This window comes from Mastigoproctus giganteus, chromosome 13 (assembly GCF_048544385.1).
Source record: "Mastigoproctus giganteus isolate SK-2022 chromosome 13, ASM4854438v1, whole genome shotgun sequence".
In the NCBI taxonomy this organism is placed as follows: domain Eukaryota; kingdom Metazoa; phylum Arthropoda; class Arachnida; order Uropygi; family Thelyphonidae; genus Mastigoproctus; species Mastigoproctus giganteus.
The window spans coordinates 148,064,202-148,083,891 of NC_143587.1; the positions used below are offsets into that span (position 1 = coordinate 148,064,202).

A 19,690-nucleotide genomic window follows, 5' to 3' on the forward strand; every position below is an offset into this window, starting at 1 on the left:
ACGTGCTAAAAAAATTCCCATTAATGGGCCTATTATTAGGGAAAAGGCTTTGGAGGTTGCGAAATCTATGGGAGTAAATGAGTTCAAAGCTTCTGTGGGATGGCTAGACAAGTTCAAAACTCGGCATAAAATTTCTTGGAAAACCATAAGTGGTGAAGGTGGATCTGTTGATACTGGGGTTGTAACAGAGTGGACTGTCAAATTGGAAGATTTATGTCGTGATTTTGAAGCTAAGGATATTTACAACTGTGACGAAACAGGGTTGTTTTTTAAAGCTCTTCCTGAAAAAACAATGAGTCTAAAAAACGAAAAGTGCCAGGGCGGAAAAATTTCTAAGGAACGCTTGACTGTACTATTGTGTACAAATATGCTGGGAGACTTTGAACAACCACTTGTTATAGGAAAACCACAAAATCCTCGTTGTTTCAAGGGCATAAAGTTGAATCTTTTGAATGTTGACTGGAAGTCTAATAAAAAAGCGTGGATGACACGAGATGTCATAAGCAAATGGATAAGTCACTTTAACCAAAACATGATTCATCAAAACAGAAAAATTATTCTTTTCATGGATAATGCTGCATTTCACACCGCACATTGAATTGTCCAACATTCAAATCGTTTTTCTGCCACCAAACACATCTGCAGAGTGTCAGCTCTTGGATCAAGGTATAATAAAAAAATTTAAACTTCACTACAGAAAACATGTTTTAAGACATCTCATTGCAAACATGAATGATGTAACATGTGCGAGTGACCTTGCAAAGAAACTCAGCATCCTAGATGCGATTTAATGGATTTCCTCTTCAGTAAACGCAATTAGAAAAACAAACTGTCGTGAACTGTATTGTAAAGTCTGGCTTCTCAACCTGTGGAGCACCAAGAAGAACAAGAACTTCATCTATTGATAATGTAAGATACTTCCGCTACAAGTGATCCTGGCTACAAAGATATAGACTCAAACCTCACTACAGAAGATGGTGCTCTAGATATCAATGACATTATCATCGATATTTTTCAAGAAGTTCCTCATGAGGATGAAGAAATGGAAGGAGGTCATTCTGTCGAAGAACATATTAATGATGAACCACCGATGAAAATAGAAGTGCTCATACAAATCAATCGTTTAAAAATGTTTTTCGCCGCTGAAGAAGATACTGAAGGACTTTCGATGGTTTCTTCACTCCAAACAAATGTTGAAAACAAAATTATCAGCAGGAAGAAGATGCAGAAGAAAATAAGTGATTACTGTATGTATTTTTCTTAAGATAAAATCATAATATGCATAGCACAATTGTATGTATATTATTTACAAAAATATTGTGCAAAATCTGTATATAATTTAATTTAATTTTACATTAAACGTTTAACGATTTTTTTTTCTTTCTTTTTTTTTTTCTCCCTCAGACTTCTTGTTCTGCAATAAGGCCTCTAAGGTTGGGATTATTCATACCACAAATTTAAACATATACACCAACCATTTATAACTGATTTAATAATAAAATAAAATGATACAAATGACTGTAAAATAATATTTACAAAAAATATGATTATTTACAAAAAACTAATTTACAACAAAAATAAAATAAAATAAAATAAGTTAAAATGCATTAAAATATAAATTTAAAATCGATAAAAACACTATTAAAGCTTTCGGAGGTATCTACCTCCTTCCTCAGCAATAATGAATATTTAAGCGACACATCCTTAAGTACCAGGTTCACGGCACACGTGTATGACCAGGCACATACTCGGTATTCCTTTCACTTGTACCAGAACCGGAAGTGGTCTGAGGATGTGGAAAACTAAAACGTTTATCTCTGGCAAAAACCACCGCCTCAAAAAGGGGGTGAAGCCTAACTCCCCTGTCGCTGTTCATGCTATTGTTTCCAGAGGATCCAATCCACAGACTTTCCAGCCACTTGCGGTCCCAGAATCTATGCGCCTGGTCAAGGATGACAGCATTGTCGGGGGAGATCTGGTGTTGTTTTTCCCAATAGTGCTCGGTAATGGCAGATTAATTGAGCCTGCGGTCCGTATCGCTCTTGAATGTTCCAGACGGTCCTTGAGATGCCGTCCTGGCTCCCCCACGTAACATTCCCCACAATCCGGGCATGTGATCTCATATACGACCCCACTACTAGAATCCATAGTAATGGGGGCTTTGATCTGTGACACTACTGTGTGCAACTTCCGGCCCGGGAGCTGCACACAGCGTGTCTGAAAGTCGCGAAGCATCCTCGCAATGCGATCCGACAGGCCCGGATAGTAGGGAATATACACTGTGGTAAGCGGTACAGGCGGAACTACCCAATTGGGCTCTTCCTCTCTATTGTATTTATCAATGACCCTCTGGGGGTAACCGCACCTCATAAGATCCATCATTATTTGCCTAATTTCCTTCTCCCTCTCCTCAGAGGTGCTGCAATGTGTCCTCACCCTACCCAAAAGTGCTCTGGCCATACTATTTTTATGTTGGGCAGTCTGTGCCATCCTATAATGTGTGTACTGGCCCTACACATTGGTTTCCCATAAACCTTAGTTCTAAGTCTGGGGCCTTCCCTATATACCATAATGTCCAGAAATGGGAGGGTACCATCTATTTCTACCTCCGAGGTGAATTTTATAAAGGGGGAAAAACCATTGAGAATCGAGACCACATCTTCCTCTCTCCCCTTCTTTACAATAGTAAACGTGTCATCAACATATCATTTCCACTTACACATAGGGAACTCCAATCTCGCAAAAACTCTATTCTCTAGTTCCTCCATAGTCAGATTTGCAACAATGGCGCTGATTGGAGAACCCATGGATGTGCCGTGAACCTGTTTATACATCACTGCTTGGAAAACCAAGGTTGTACTGAAAAGACATAATTCAACAGCACAACATATATCTTCTCTGTTTAGGTGGGATCTAGCTCTTAAAGTATTATCCTTCTGTAAAGCCAACTTCACACATTCTACCCCACGTGCTATGGTAAAGCCAACTTCACACATTCTACCCCATGTGCTATGGGAAAACCAACTTCACACATTCTACCCCATGTGCTATGTAGAATGTGTGAAGTTGGCTTTACAGAAGGATAATACCCTAAGTGCTAGATCCCACCTAAACAGAGAAGATATATGTTGTGCTGTTGAATTATGTCTTTCCAGTACAACCTTGGTTTTCCAAGGAGTGATGTATAAACAGGTTCATGGCACAGCCATGGGTTCTCCAATCAGCGCCATTGTTGCAAATCTGGCTATGGAGGAACTAGAGAATAGGGTTTTTGCGAGATTGGAGTTCCCTATGCGTAAGTGGAAACAATATGTTGATGACACGTTTACTATTGTAAAGAAGCGGAGAGAGGAAGATGTGGTCTCGTTTCTCAATGGTTTTTCCCCCTTTATAAAATTCACCTCGGAGGTAGAAATAGATGGTACCCTCCCATTTCTGGAGATTATGGTATATAGGAAAGGCCCCAGACTTAGAACTAAGGTTTATAGGAAACCAATGTGTAGGGGCCAGTACACACATTATAGGACGGCACAGACTGCCCAACATAAAAATAGTGTGGCCAGAGCACTTTTGGGTAGGGTGAGGACACATTGCAGCACCTTTGAGGAGGGGGAGAAGGAAATTAGGCAAATAATGGCGGATCTTATGAGGTGCGGTTACACCCCAGAGGGTCATTGATAAATACAATAGAGAGGAAGAGCCCAATCGGATAGTTCCGCCTGTACCGCTTACCACAGTGTATATTCCCTACTATCCGGTCCTGTCGGATCGTATTGCGAGGATGCTTCACGACTTTCAGACATGCTGTGTGCAGCTCCCGGGCCGGAGGTTGCACACAGTAGTGTCACAGATCAAAGACCCCATTACTAGGGATTCTAGTAGTGGGGTCGTATATGAGATCACATGCCTGGATTGTGGGGAATGTTATGTGGGGGAGACAGGATGGCGTCTCAAGGACCGTCTGGGGGAACATTCAAGAGCGATATGGACCGCAGAGCTCAATAAATCCGCCATTGCCGAGCACTATTGGGAAAAACAACACCACATCTCCCCCGACAATGCTGTCATCCTTGACCAGGCGCATAGATTCTGGGACTGCAAGTGGCTGGAAAGTCTGTGGATTGGATCCTCTGGCAACAATAGCATGAACAGAGACAGGGGGAGTTAGGCTTCACCCCCTTTTTGAGGCGGTGGTTTTTGCCAGAGATAAACGTTTTAGTTTTCCACATCCCCAGACCACTTCCGGTTCTGGTACAAGTGAAAGGAATACCAAGTATGCGCGTGGTCATCCACGTGTGCCGTGAACCTGGTACTTAAGGATGTGTCGCTTAAATATTCATTATTGCTGAGGAAGGAGGTAGACACCTCCGAAAGCTTTAATAGTGTTTTTATCGATTTTAAATTTATATTTTAATGCATTTTAACTTATTTTATTTTATTTTATTTTTGTTGTAAATTAGTTTTTTGTAAATAATCATATTTTTTGTAAATATTATTTTACAGTCTTTTGTATCATTTTATTTTATTATTAAATCAGTTATAAATGGTTGGTGTGTATGTTTAAATTTGTAGACTTCTTGTTAGCGGACACTTCTCTCTAACGGACAAATTTTTGTTCCCCATGGCTGTCCATTAAAGGGAAGTTTCACTGTATATGAACTACTTACAAGTTACTTAAAACATTAGCAAAATTACTTAAAAAAAAAAAAAAATTGATGAACAACATATAGTGTATATGCTGCAAGTTAACAAATGCTGATGTAATATTAAAAACATGTCCTTCAGATAGGAAGGATGAAAAATTTGAGTATGGTATATACAGAAAGGCCAGATAACAGAAGAGACGTTTATGCACTTGATCAAGAAGCTTAGATTCAAAAACAGCATGCATAAATAGAATTGTCAGTGTTAATATTCATTTGATCTGGAAAGTGGCATAAGCATTTGGAAAATAGCTGCATTTGTCTATTTTCACAGGGTAAACTACCCACCATTAACTGGAATGGTACCACACATCCTCTGCTTATCCTGACTGCAAAATCTCTGTTCCAATGTCCAGTGGACTGTTTAACCCATCCACTTAACCACATTTTTACACAGGTAGTTTTATGAGCATTATTTATGCTCCATTTGCAGCAGGACTTGTCATCTCTTGAAAATTTGTACTGCGAAATTTTGGAAAGCACCAAAGTCTGTCCTTGTCTTCAGTAGAAGGGCTTCACATCCAGAAGTCATTGTTTGCATACTGAGTGCTCCATCAATCCATTCCTCTCATAGATTGTGATATTCATGGCACCTATACAGAAGATGTACCCATTCTTCTTTTTCTCCACAAGTACACAATGATATGCCACAGTCCTTCATAAGCTACTGTCAAAAACTGGGTTGCAGAATTCAAGCATGGACAAGACAATGTTGAAGATGTACCCCACAGTGAGAGGTCTGTTACCCTGTCATTCCCTGGAAATGTGGATGCCGTTCGTGACCTGATCATGCAAGACCACAGAATAACATTCAATCACATTGACAATGTTCAGATCTTCCATGGGTGAGCTCATGATATTTCAGGTGAATGTTTTAGGAACAAAGGTTTCTTTGAGGTGGATCCCTAAAGAACTGAATACAGATCAAAAGCTGGAAAGAGTGAGGCATTGTCATTAGATTGTGCAGCATTTTGAAGCTGATGAAGCTCAGTTTTAGGAGTAGTATGTCACTATGGATGAGATATTGGTGCACCAGTTTGACCGTGAAACAAATGAAAAATCTAAACAGCGGTGGCACCCTTCTTCCCCTTCCTAAAAAAAGGTTTTGAGTGCAGAAGTTGGCTAGGGAAGTCATCCATCTTCTGGAATGCAAAAGGAGTGATCATGGTGATTTCATGGATTGAGGTGCCACTGTCAATGACGAGTATTATTTTAATTTACCAAGACATTTCCTTGAGGAATTGAAACTCAAGAGGTGCGTGATGAGAAATTCGCTAAAGGAGTTATTTCTCTTGCATCAAGACAATGCACTGGTGCATGCAGCATTTGTGACTCAGACGACAGTGCATGACTGTGGGTTCAAGATATTGCAGCATCCACCCTACTTGCCAGGTTTTGCTCCATCGGATTGATTTCTATTTCAGTGTCTCAAAAAGGACTTGAAAGAACAGAAATTCAACAGTGAAAATGCCAAGATGAATGCAAATTCAAAACCTTCTGAATTTTTTTTGAACTAGTTATGAAAACTAATGGATCATTAGAGGAAAAGGCCTTGAATTCCATGGTTAACAACCAACAACTTTAAATTCAAATTGAGGAAAGACGGATGTAGGATAGATGTGAGGAAATTTGCCTTTAGCCAGCGGGTGGTTGGTTGGTGGAACAGACTTCCATCCCTTGTCGTGGAAGTTGATAGCCTAAATAAGTTTAAGGCTCAGCTGGACAGGTATTTCGAACGAACAGAGGGGTGAAGTGGAAGTGGTTATTTTTTATTTATTTATTTTTCTTTTTTTTTTTGGCTGATGCTGCATAAGCTTACTTTCTTGCATCAAATGCCTCTGCTAATGCTAACTGATAAACATAAAAAGTTTATTAAAACAAAATATATATTTAAAAATCTAACAAAATAGACAATGTTAAACATTGAAATTAAGACAAGTTAAAAATAAACAAAAATTAAAATACAAATTAAAACATTAAAATACAAATTAAAAATTAAAACATTAAAATACAAATTAAAAATTAAAACATTAAAATACAAATTAAAAAATTCAATGAAAAGTTATGAAATCATTCAAACAAGGCAAGTAGCTTTACAGGTGAGGAGCCTCTTTGTCAACTTATTGAAGCCTATACAGAGAGGTAGCTTTGTGGATGTGTAAGTTTACCTTTCTGTATTATAGTTGACCTGCTATTGTAGGCATCAGTAAGTTGACAAAGAGGCTCTTTGCCTAGAAAGCTACTTGCCTTGTCTGCTTGCTTTTATAGATTTTAATGTTTTTAATTTTTAATTTGTCTTAATTTTAATTTTTGACAGTTTATTTTGTTTTATTTTTAATTATATATTTTGTTTTAATGAACTTTTTATGTTTATCAGTTGTCGGTTGTGGCAATATTATTTTAGTGAGTAGTGGATCATGTCAGAAAATGATTTGGTTTGGGATGGGGGACTATGTTGAAAATTACATGGCTTTTCACAACTTTCTACCATTCTGCTGGCTATGAGAGGCTAAAAACTTTTCAACCTCCCTTCATATATTAAATATATTTTGTATATATGTAATATTTTTTTGAATATCACTAGTAAATAATACTTTCCAGTATGCCTTAATAAATTCAGTTTATCCTTCAAGACAGACTTTAATCCTAAAATTAAAATTTCAGGAACGAAACTTTTTCTGTGGTGAAAATATTACGTGTTTTACGGGTATTGCGCCCACTCCGAGCCATTAACCGTGCCAAAGGACTGAAGGTCTGTGGTCATTTCTTTTATATCTTTTTTTGTTTGTATAGTTGATATCTTGTACTTTTATAATTTACAGATATATGTTTAGATAAATGTATACTTAGGTGTGGCAAAAGAGTTATATACTCCAGTGAAAATTACACTTTCCAGTTATTTGCTTTTGCCCCTTCCCTCCCCCCACTGTAGTTCTCTTAAACAGTTCTAAATGAAATTCTTTTTTCCATTGTTGAAAGCATTTCTTTATGTTGTTTTAACTAATATTGATTTTAATGCTTTTGCTGTGTTTTTTTTTTTTTTTTCCTTGTTAGTTGTTGGCGCATCAGCTTCTATGGCTATAATGCACCTCCCAAAGTTTTTGTATTTTACTCTGATCCAAGCCCGAGGCGGGAATCGAACCCGCGACCTTTGGGTTGCCAGGCAGGTGCTTTACCTACCTGGCTAGCCCGGTCGGCTTTGCTGTGTGCTGCAAGACTTTTTTTTCAGAAGACCAAAATGTACCCCACTTTTTATTTAGTTTCGCCACCTGGGAATAGAAAGAGGTCAAATGAAGCCAAAGTGGGTGGATGGGGGACAGTTGGAGTTGATCTTCATTCCGAAGAATTTGTATATCTGTCAGAATTTCCTTACTATTAATGCATTGTGAGCCATTGTGTTGTTATAATGCCACATCCACCTGTCCTGCCACAATTCGCACCGTTTCCTTCATACACTTCTGAAATGGAAAGTAAAATTTGTTCCTGGAGGAATGAGTTATGGATGTAAATTGACATTTTTATTAAAGAAAATGATAAACATATTGTACTTAGAGAATTTGGCATCTTCCTTTATCAAATGAATAATCTAAGAATAGAAAATTTTGAATAAATGTCTTCCATTGTTTGTTCTACCGTTTTGTTCCAGGATCACATAGAAATATTTATGTTCCATACTCAGTGATGATGTTATCTTATCCAGAAAATTCATTCGTCTTGAATTTTGTCCAAAAGATTGCTGCAATCTTATTCTCTGCTCAGATGTATGTCCTCTCAATGATCTTTCATGACTGATGGTTAAAATTTGATGAACACTCTCATTGTGTTTTCTCTCTGTCATTCTGATAATCATTTTTCCATCAGCATGATCAGATTATTGCTCTTTTTCAGTACAGTATTTTCATTAATTTTTGTTGTCTTTGGATGGATGGCTCCAGAATTTTCATGGACATTTTATTTTCAGAAAATAACTTTTGTCACTCAAACATGCCCCTTCAGCATTGAAAACTTCATGTAAACTTCTTGTGACAATTTGAAAGTTTCTGTGGGAAGTTTCCTTAATTCCATTTTCAAAATTTCATATTTGCATACTGTTCCATAAGTTTCTCATACATTTTTAAATAAAACCACTTTAATTTAATATTCAGAGAATGTAATACATGCACTATGACTTACAACTGAAGTAATGATAGATGAAGAAGAACTTGACACACACACACACACACACACACACACACACACACACACACACACACACACACACACACACACACACACACACACACACATTCTCTACATGGTTTTTTGCTACAAGCATTTGTATTAAAAAAATTTTAATCAAGAAAAGCCAGTTTAGGTAATGGAACTATTTGGGAGGGATGAGCATTTACCCCTCTCACTGCACACTTTCACTCATCCTCACCCGTAACATCCTTTCACTCAGTTAAAATTTCATCGTATTTCCACATGTGGGGCACTTCTACTGGAAGGATATCAAACACATACACCACTCAATCATGCTCTTACATACTTCCTTCTGCAAAACATACCAAAATCTTGCAGTCGCTCTCCATAGTGTTCACGGCATGCTTCCTTTACTAATGGAAATGGAAATGACTGCTTAGCTTTCCCTTCATTGATTAATACATCAGCACCAAAAAGAGTGGTAACTGATAACATATCAAACACATTCAACCACAAATGAGAAGTAAGCAGCAACCTGTCAAACACATTCCAATGCAAATAAGTAGTAAATTATGCAGAGGCCTAGCCCTGCTAATCAATAGCAAAGGGTAGGAGGAGGATGAGCTATGCTTGCCGATCACTTTTTCACACCATGCCTTGGCATGACCATATTAACCAATTTGGAAGTTATACAGAGAGGATTCTCCATCTCTTACTATTCTCTGTGGATGGCATTATAAATTTAAAGAAGGAAGAGAGCAGTTCATCAGATAATGACCATGCTGTGCCTGAAAAACTTGAAATAGCTGGACAATTCATGCATTAGAACTGCTCTGTGAATTGATAAACTTGAAGAGCTTAGCATTTTTCACAAAAGCTGTTGTGAAATTTTAAGTGATGATTTGAACATGCAGCAGATTGCTCAGAATTGATTCCTGGGAAGCTTAACAATATAAAATGATTTGTGAACATCTTATAATGGCATTCGATAATCGTCTTTTGTTCCTAGAGTATATTATCACTGTGGATGAGACTTGATATGTTCTCTGTGACCCATAAACCAAGTGTAAAAAAAGGGAGAAGTGACTTTAAAAGATGTTTTTTTTAACCATCATTTATTTTCCTTGGTAAATAAGGAAAGATATGTATAGATGCGTGCCATTGTGAGAGGAAATTTGGCAGCCAGAACCACAACAGTGGGCAGTGAGTGATAAGAAATTATTGCATGACTGCACCTACACACCTCTTGTTTCATGTGCTGCAAGTGCTCACTAAACACAATATTTTCTGTTATCATATGTTCCTTTCTTACAGACTTCTCACCTTCCTTTTTTTTTATTTCTTTTCCTGAAAAATAAACAATATTTATGAGACTGTCATTTCTACACCAAACACTGTACTACACTGTATCACTAGAACAGTTCCAGATCTGCTATTAATGACTGTGCCGGTGATGGTACAGTAGTACTTTCTTGAGCAGTACAAGCAAAATTGAGAGTAGGAGTGAATTATAGGCCTAATGACTCTGATGGGTACAACGAAGAACTGTACAGAGAAATAGAGTGGATCAGTAAATCAGAATGTGTTATAATGGGGGGGGGATTTTAACTTCCCAGATACAGACTGGAACTTGTGGGTTGGTCACTCGCAAATTAGCAAGATATTTTTGTGGATTTATTGGATGAGTGTTTTCTACCACAGCATGTTCGAGAGGCAACCAGAGGAAGTAATACTTCTGATCTGAATATCAGCAGAAATTCTTCATGCATTAACAATTTGCAGATAAAGGAACCACTTGGCAGCAGTGATCACAGTGTACTGATGTGGGATTTACACAAAGATGTAACTACCATCGGGTTTAAAGGGAAGGGTTTTGGCTTTCGTAAAAGTGACTACAGTGGTTTCAGACAGTTTTTAAATTCTATACAGTGGGATCAACTGATGGTGTTACCAAGCAAATCCTAAATGAGAAGCATTCAAGGAATTAATCTTGGAAGCTACTAGGCTTTTCATTTCAACTAAGAAATACTATTCATGGTTTAGGCCTAAATGGATGTCAGATGAACTAATGAGATTTGTGGCAAAGAAGAAAAATACATGGGATTGATATAAATTATCAGGAGACACAGATGCCTATGGTAGATATAAGATAGTCTGTAATCAAGTCACAAGTAGGTTAGGAAAGCAAATGCAGATTATGAGAAATCAGTAGCAAAGGATGCAAAGAAGTAAAGACTTCTTTGCATCCTTTGCTAGACATAAGTAAAGACTTCTTTACTTATGTAAACTCTAAAAGAAATGGGATGAATCAGATTGGCCCACTTGATATTGATGGTTCGACTGTTTATGATCCTGCTCAGATAGCTAACAAACTGAATGAGTATTTTGCATCTGCATTCACACGTGAAGAATTCTGTAGGGAAGTTGAGGCCAGAAGCTTATCAAACTCTAACAGGGAGTTATATAAATTTGTAATATCTGAGAGCAAAGGCACCTGGAGGGATGGAATCTATCCAGTTATATTAAAGGAGACAGCAAAGGAAGTAAGCAGGCCCTTATCCATGATTATGAGGGCATCCTTGGACTCATGGGAGGTTCCCACAGACTGTTGACGTGCAATTGTATCCCCTATTCACAAAGGGGGGGGATCAAAAAGTGACTCAAGAATTAACAGACCTGTTAGTTTAATTTCTGTTCCAGGAAAATAATGGTAATTATCACTGGTTAAAGAAGCACTGCGGGATCATCTAGACAAGACTGCAGTTATAGTTCAGACACAACATGGGTTTGTTAAGGGAAAGTCTTGTCTGACCAATTTTATTGGATACTGTGATGTGGTCACAAAGGAACTGGATGCAAAAAAATAAGTTTGACATCATATACTGGATTTTAGAAAAGCTTTTGGTACTGTTGCACTTGGAAGACTATTGTAAAAATTGGAGCAGTATAACATTGAGGGCAAGTTGGTACAATGGATAAAAGGATGGTTGAGTGGGAGAAGGCAGTGTTTGGTAATCAAAGTGGACACTGCTCTTTGTAGACTAATATTATTAATGGAGTCCCCCCCCCAGGTTCGGCATTGGGCCCATTGTTGTTTTGTATATTTATCAGTGATATTGATGAAGGTATATCAGGCTTCATTTCAAAGTTTACAGATGATACAAAGGTTGTCAGGGTTAATGACTGTATGCTACTGTAACAGGATCTTGAAAAGTTGGGCAGGTGTGCCGAGAAGTGGCAACTGAAGTTTAACATTGTCAAATACAAAGTACCGCATACGGGTAGCAGTAACCCCAGAGATATGTAACAACTGCGTGGTACATATCTCTGGTACTCGGGATAGCAGAAAATGAAAAAGACCTGGGGGGTAACTGTGCAGTCAGCTATGAAGTTTTCTGAGCAGTGCAGACAGGCTGCCAGAGTAGGTCATGGTGTCTAGTCGATGATATACAGGAATTTTTCTTGCAGGGGTAAGGTGATTATCCCCTTGTATAAGGCAATTGTCAGGCCACACCTTGAGTACTGTATACAGGGCTGGAGGCCTCAATTTAGGAAGGATGTAGAGCTGCTGGAATGAGTACAGAGAAGGGCAGTGAGATTCTGCAAATTGCAGTGTCTGGTGACTAGGCACCTGCGAGGTAATCTGATTGAGGTGTATAAGGCCTGGAATGGTTTGAGCAAGCTCAGTGCTGATGGGATTCTTCCTCTCGCTAAAATTAGGCACCTGAGGAGACATAAAGTCAAATTGAGGAAAGACAGTTGCAGAATAGATGTTCGGAAATTTGTCTTTAGCCAGCACGTGGTGATTTTATAGGATAAAATATTATCCTATAAAATTAGGATAATATTTTATTCTAATTTTCTCACATTTTTGCAGCAGGTTTATGCTGGTTATATATATATATTTTTTATGTTTTGTGTGTATATATTGCGTATTATAGTTATAGTTATAATTTTTTAGCTGTTTAGCTAACAGGAGGCAAGATCACTATTATTACCCCTTTGGTACAAGGAAGCCTGCGCCTTATGCTGCACCACCCAAAAAAATTTCTAAGTTACCCTGAGAGAGAGAGAGAGAGAGAGAGAGAGAGAGAGAGAGAGAGAGAGAGATAACCAGCTCAGAGTGTACCGAGCCCAGGTACACCCTGAGCTAGCTATCCAGCCTTGGGTGTACCAAGCCCCTACTCACCGGATGTGAGCCCCTGTGCGGGAAAAAGTAATTAGGATAGAAATAGACACTCCTGCCCTCGTATTACACTAATAGCCCAGAGCGTGGAAAATTTTAGTTGTAGGAAAGTAAACAGTATATGATTGAAGAATATAAAGAGTATAAAAAATAATATAAGAATATAGTAATAATAATAAGAAGAATATAATACTACTACTACTACTAATAATAATAATAATAATCAGGAAGTACACAAACTTAAGACCAGAGATCAAAGAGATGTTGCACATGTAACAAGTAATGATCATCCTGATCATTGTGTCAACCTCCAGTATGGTGCCAAAGACCCTACATAACAGCTTAGCAGCAATAGATCTCCCAGCGAACACCTACAAGGAACTCCAGAAAGTTGCAATCGTGAAAACCTGTAGGATAGTCAGAGTTCCTCGACTAACAGTAACACCAAATATAATAACAACCACCCTTTGTACTTGGTAGCAGTACCCATCATGAGGTGGAACCCCCAATCAGGGAGAAATAATATAAGAGCAGCAATAATAATAATATAAAGTTTATGAAGGAATTTATGTTAGTCTTATTAGCTTAATTAGTTTAATTTAATTTATTTAAACCTGATTCAGGTGTATAAGGCCTTGAATGGTTTGAGCAAGCTCAATGCTGATGGGATTCTTCCTCTTTCTTACTCAGATTGTGCACCTGAGGGGACATAAATTCAAATTGAGAAAAGACAGTTATAGAATAGTTGTGTGGAAATTCGCCTTTAGCCAGCGGGAGGTTGATTGCTGGAACAAACTTCCATCTATTGTTGTGGAGGTTGACAGCTTAAATAAATTCAAGGGTGAACTAGACAAACTTTTGGAGTGAATGGATGGGTGAAACGGGAAGTAATTTTTTTTTTTTTTTTTTTTTTTTGCTGATGCTATATAAACTTGTTTTTTTGCATCATTTGCCTCTACTAATGCTATTGTAGTTAAATATATGATGGACATAAAATTTGCTAATATTAGACTTTTATCTTCATTTTTTATTTTATTTTATTTCATTTAGTTTATTATTTAATATTATATACAGTTGTGTCCCCGTATCCGCTGATTCAGTTACCCATGGTTAACCACAGAAAAAAAACGAAAAAACTTAACACTTACAACTCACGTGTCCAATATGATGCTTCCCTTTATTTTTTACGATGTTGATTTTAAAGTGAATAGCTTCCCTTTATTTTTTACAATGTCACGTATGGTTTGGTCACCAACTTTATAATGGTTCTTTAGAGATTTAATGGATGCACCATTTTCAAACTTTTGAATAATTTCAATTTTTTGTTTATTTTGAAAGCACAACTCTTGTGTTTGCCCACCATTTTCACAATTTCTAAACAAAAAAAAAAAAAAAAAAATAGTTACTATAAAAAAAAAAATTCCGACATCCCTGACATAAATAACAAAACAAAATTTGTCCTTTGGCAGTATAGCAGAATACAACAATCGATGTGATGCACTAAATCAAACCAAACATTTGGTCTCTTTTTTGTTTTGAGCAGTAGAAGTAGTAGGTGTGAAGACAGCGAGGGTTGCAAAATAATAGGTACACTAATCTCCCAATGATGACTTATAATGCCGGTTCTTGTCACTTATTTACAACTTGCAAAGGCGACTCCGTAGCCAGGTGGGAAGGAGCACACGCTTCTTGATTAGACCGGGGTTCGAGCCCGTCACCACCAAATATGGAGGATGCGGAAAGGTCAGGGAATGACCACCGCATATCCCGGAGCAATATGGCCTTAGTTGCTAATGCTCCTAAAAACCAAAACAACACAACAAACAACTTGCAAAATATCTGTTTATACCTATTCTAGTTATTCTTGAATTTTATGATTTCTGGTTGATTTTTTTATTGTTTTATTATTATTATTTTTTTTAATTTGGGAGTCGTGAAGTGTCCTGATTAATCAAATCCCGGTAAATCGAGAGTCTGCTGTACTTTATTATTACCATATATAATGTTGGTAATGTCTTACTATGTGTTTAATTTATCAGTTAAACTTTATTATGCATATGTATGTACAAGAAAATCACATTATATATAGGGTCAGCAGATTAGCATTAGCATTAGTAGAGGCATTTGATGCAAGAAGATGTTTGCTTACATCCATGGTAGGTCTTGGAGTGTATCCCCCGTGGATACAGGGGGTGTTACTGTATATATTTTTCATGTGAATTATCATGTTTCCCAAATTACATCGGGTTAATCCTGGCCAGTAAGAGGTTGCCACTTAAGCCCATGACAGATGGTGGGAATCTCAAAATTTTAATGCAACAAAGTAACTCAATAATGTTTTGGTTCGGCCAGCCATGTGTGGCATGGTAAGTCTTTGCTCTGGCTCTTTTATTTTGTTTTAACATATTTCACTGTTTCACATCTTTTAATTAATAACTATTAATTAATTGTTAAATAATACTGTTATTTAATTAATTTACAAACCCTACAATGTAACATTGTCAGTAAATTAATTTTTTTATTTATTTATTATTTATTATTATTATTTATTTTTTTTTTTTCAATTAAAGAAAAGGTAACATAACGTAGATGCCACAATTACCTGTACATATTTAAATAAACCCATAAAAAACTCATTTTGTTTAAATATTTTTTTGGCTACAACACTAGGGTATATGTACAGGAAACTATTAATGTTGTTTGTTTGTTTGTTTGTTTTGGGATTTATTAGGTGCATCGGCAACTATGGCCATAGTGCGCCAGGAAACTATTTAAACATTATAGGCTGTACATATTTAAGCTATTTAGGACTATTTAAGACTACATATTTAGGACTATTTAAGCATATGTTGCTGAAATAGTAAAATGGTGTGGCATCCCGAAGAGATACTGTTTCATATATATCAGCCAGTTACCTACAAGTTTTAGTTTAAAATTATAACAGTTTATGTATGTACAGTAATGTTAAGTAGAATTTTAATTATAATTATAAGATTTTGTTGCATAAAAATATACAGACAATCACTTCTGGATGCATATATCTACCATCTCCAGGGCCGTTACTGGAGGAAATTGTACTCCCAGGTAAACCGAGCATCAACTTTAAATTCTTCAATCGTATACTTTCCTACAACTAAAATTTTTCACATTCTGGGCTGTTAGTGTAATACGAGGGCAAGAGTGCCTATTTCTATCCTAATTTTGCCTCCCATAACTAAACTGCCAGAGAATGATTTATAACTTGAACTATAATACACAAAATATAAATATATGTATATATACTTACTAGCTCTATCTATGCAGCCAAGCCCAAAATAGCATGCAAATTGCAAAAGCAATTATATAGAAACCTCTCAAATAATGCAAATAACACACACACACACACACACACACTGTATATGTATATATATAATGTAAATTGAATGACATGTAAATTAAAATAGGTCAGCAGAACGGATAAACCGTGCAAGGGGCTTACATCTGGTGAGTATGGGCTTGGCACACCCAGGGTCCTGAGCTGGATATCATCATTCTTCTCTTTCTTGGTAATTCTCTTCAAGCCTCAGGCTTCCTTGCACCATGTAGCTAATAATAATAATAATAATAAAAGAAACAAATACAACAAAAACCAGTGCTTAATATGAAAACATTGAAGAGAACAGGAGAGAGGAACCAAATTAAGAAGAAGAACTAAACTGAGAGGGAGAGTGTTGTGGAAGGAATACATACTAAAAAAATTTAAATACTTTAAATAGAAAGTCAAGAGAGCATAATTTGTGAGTCAATTATAAAGGAATCTAGACATGCATCTCATGAAAACACCAAAACCAAATAATATGAAATATCACAACTTTGATACTGTAAACCAACAACAGCAACGTGACTAATAAATGAAACAACTTAAAATTAAAAATAGTATAACCATTGAGTCCCATCTCATTGAATGGCACAGCACAATGATAGTCATAGAATCATTGCATTTCTAACATCAGACAGCAATCTGACAATATGCCATCAGCCTGCCAACAAACAGATTTGCACTTTGGTGGCCTTCTTGTAAAAATTAAACCAAGGTATCATTTGTCAAGTAGTGTTTGATGGAGTGATTCCATGACTGTTTTTTTCCTGTGGCATTCTTATAAGACAGGACTCAATCATTGCACTGTTTCATTTATTGGTCATGTTGCCGTGGTTGGTTTAAAGTTTCAGAGTTGTTTTTTTTTACATTATTTGACTTTTGTGTTTTCAGATGATGCCTGTCTTAAATTTTATTTATAATTTGCTAGTAAATTATGCTGTATTGTCTTACCATTTAAAGCAGTGGTTCTTAGCCTGGGGTACATGTACCCACTAGGGGTACGTGAAAGTCTTTCAGGGGGTACGCAGGTCTTGATATGTAAACATATGTAAAATATAATATTTCTTGTAATAAACAAAAAAAAATTCATTCCTTACGAATATCACTATATGTATATAATGATATGAAATATATTTAAATTATTTTAATTACGTTTTTACAACAAATAATTATTGAGAACTTTAAAATTTAATGTTTTAATTTCTGCCCATCCTCTCCATGACATCAGAGCAGCCGGTAACAAATTTACTTTTGTCAGTTCCAACAATAGTGCTGTCCTCCTTCCCCTCATACAATAGCTTGGCAGCAACATGAAAAAACAATAGGCTGCCATACCCCTGTTTCAGTTATTCATTTGCAGTTGTTTAACTTGTTTTGAGCTGCATAATGGGGTTAACAATTTTGACGAAAATAAAAAGTAAGTAATAAAATGTTCTTAATTTGAATTTTTATTATCTTATTTGTATTTTTCTTTGACATTAATATGTAATTACTATTTCTTGTAATTTTTAAATAAATTTCTTTTTCTTTTTTTCGGTTTTATGTATGTCTATTCCAGTTAGCATCTAACTGGAGTAGATGTACATAAAACTGAACTATTAGTGAAGCTAACCGTTAGCTGGTTTTGATAAAATTATAAGTCATTTTTATTTCTCATTACTTCCAGAACCAACCCTTCAATGTCAAAGAAAAGAAAATATAACAAGTCATATGTATGTTTTTGTTTTACTTTTACTACTGAGCGTGATGGGACACAAAAACCAATGTTTCTTGTGCAGTAAAATTTTAGGGAATGAATCTATGAAACCTTTCAAATTAAAAGAACATCTCACTTCAGTACATCCTGAATATGTATTAGACAGTCCAGAGCAATTTTGCATCAAGAAAGCTAGGTTTGAAAAATGAAGTACATTACAAAAATTTGGATTTACTCCTTCACAGAACCCATGTCTTGAAGCATCTTATAAAGTTACATATCACATTTGTAATAAAAAAAAAACCACATGCAATCGGCGAAACCTTAGTAAAACCCTGTGCTTTGGAAATGGTTGAACTTGTATGTGGTTTAAATGAAAGAAAGAAACTTGACACATTATCTCTTTCAAATGATGTTATATCGTCCAGGATTAAAGACACATCTGATAACATTTTAAACCAGATAATGGAGGAATTAAGAGTGACAGCATACCCTTTCAGTATTCAACTTGATGAAACTACAGACATTTCTCAATGTAGTCAGCTTCTAGCTTTCGTTTGTTTCTAACATATGAATATCATCAAAGAAGAATTTTTATTTTGCAAACCTCTCCAAGAAACTACGAAAGGCATTGACGTATTTAATATGTTTAAATTTTTTTTTGGAAAACAACATTTTGACTGGAAACTAAAACTTGGCAGTATTTGTATGGATGGAGCACCGGCAATGCTTGGAAATACTTCTGGATTTGCTGGTTTAGTAAAAAAAGAAATTCCACAAACTGTCATAACTCACTGTATGTTACGTCGACATGCATCCAAGACTTTGCCACCTAAACTCAATCAAGTCTTAAAAACTGTAGTAAAAGTCGTCAACTTTATCAGATCCTATGCTTTAAATCACCGAATTTTCAAAAAAATTATGTCAAGAAATTGGAGCATGACATGAAATTCTTCTTTATCATACTGAAATATGCTGGCTTTCCAAAGGGCAAGTATTAAAATGCTTATTCGAACTTCGTGCAGAAGTTTTATACGTTTTAAAACAAAAAAAGTTTTCTCGCCCAGCAATTTGAAACACAAGATTTGAAATTAGTTTGGCTTATTTAGCAGATATTTTTGGCCACATGAATGAAATTAATCTTTCAATTCAAGGAACTGCGATTACTATCATTGATGCCTCTGAAATATTAAAAGCATTTTTATCAAAGTTACCACTTTGGAAAAGAACACTGGAGTCATCCAACTATCTAAATTTTCCAAATTTAGAATCAGCTTTCAAAAAAAGGATCAAACAGTGACATGATCTTGCCTGTTTCTGTACAGACAGATATTATTGCACATATGGACAAGCTTCAAAGTTCTTTTGATAATTATTTTTGTTCTGATGAATTAACAATGGCAACATGCATCCGTAATCCTTTTATTATCATTTTGTTATTATAAGGATAAGGAATCAACTAAAGATGACCTTATTCATTTAAGACCAGAAGAATTGTTAAAACAAAAATTTAATTCTACATATTTAGAAGAATTTTGGTCTTCCTTAAAAGAAGCCTATCCTGC

The 19,690-nt window shown here is 36.2% G+C and overlaps 1 protein-coding gene across 1 annotated transcript in view; it reads left to right on the forward strand.

Moving 5' to 3' along the window:
• The window catches only part of LOC150076513 (muscle calcium channel subunit alpha-1-like), a 1,171,392-nt gene that overhangs the window by 628,477 nt on the left and 523,225 nt on the right, over positions 1-19,690 (forward strand). The window contains exon 22 of the mRNA XM_090387375.1: positions 7,368-7,455. Coding sequence (XP_090243501.1) covers positions 7,368-7,455 — 88 coding nt within the window. The remainder of the gene's footprint in view (positions 1-7,367; positions 7,456-19,690) is intronic.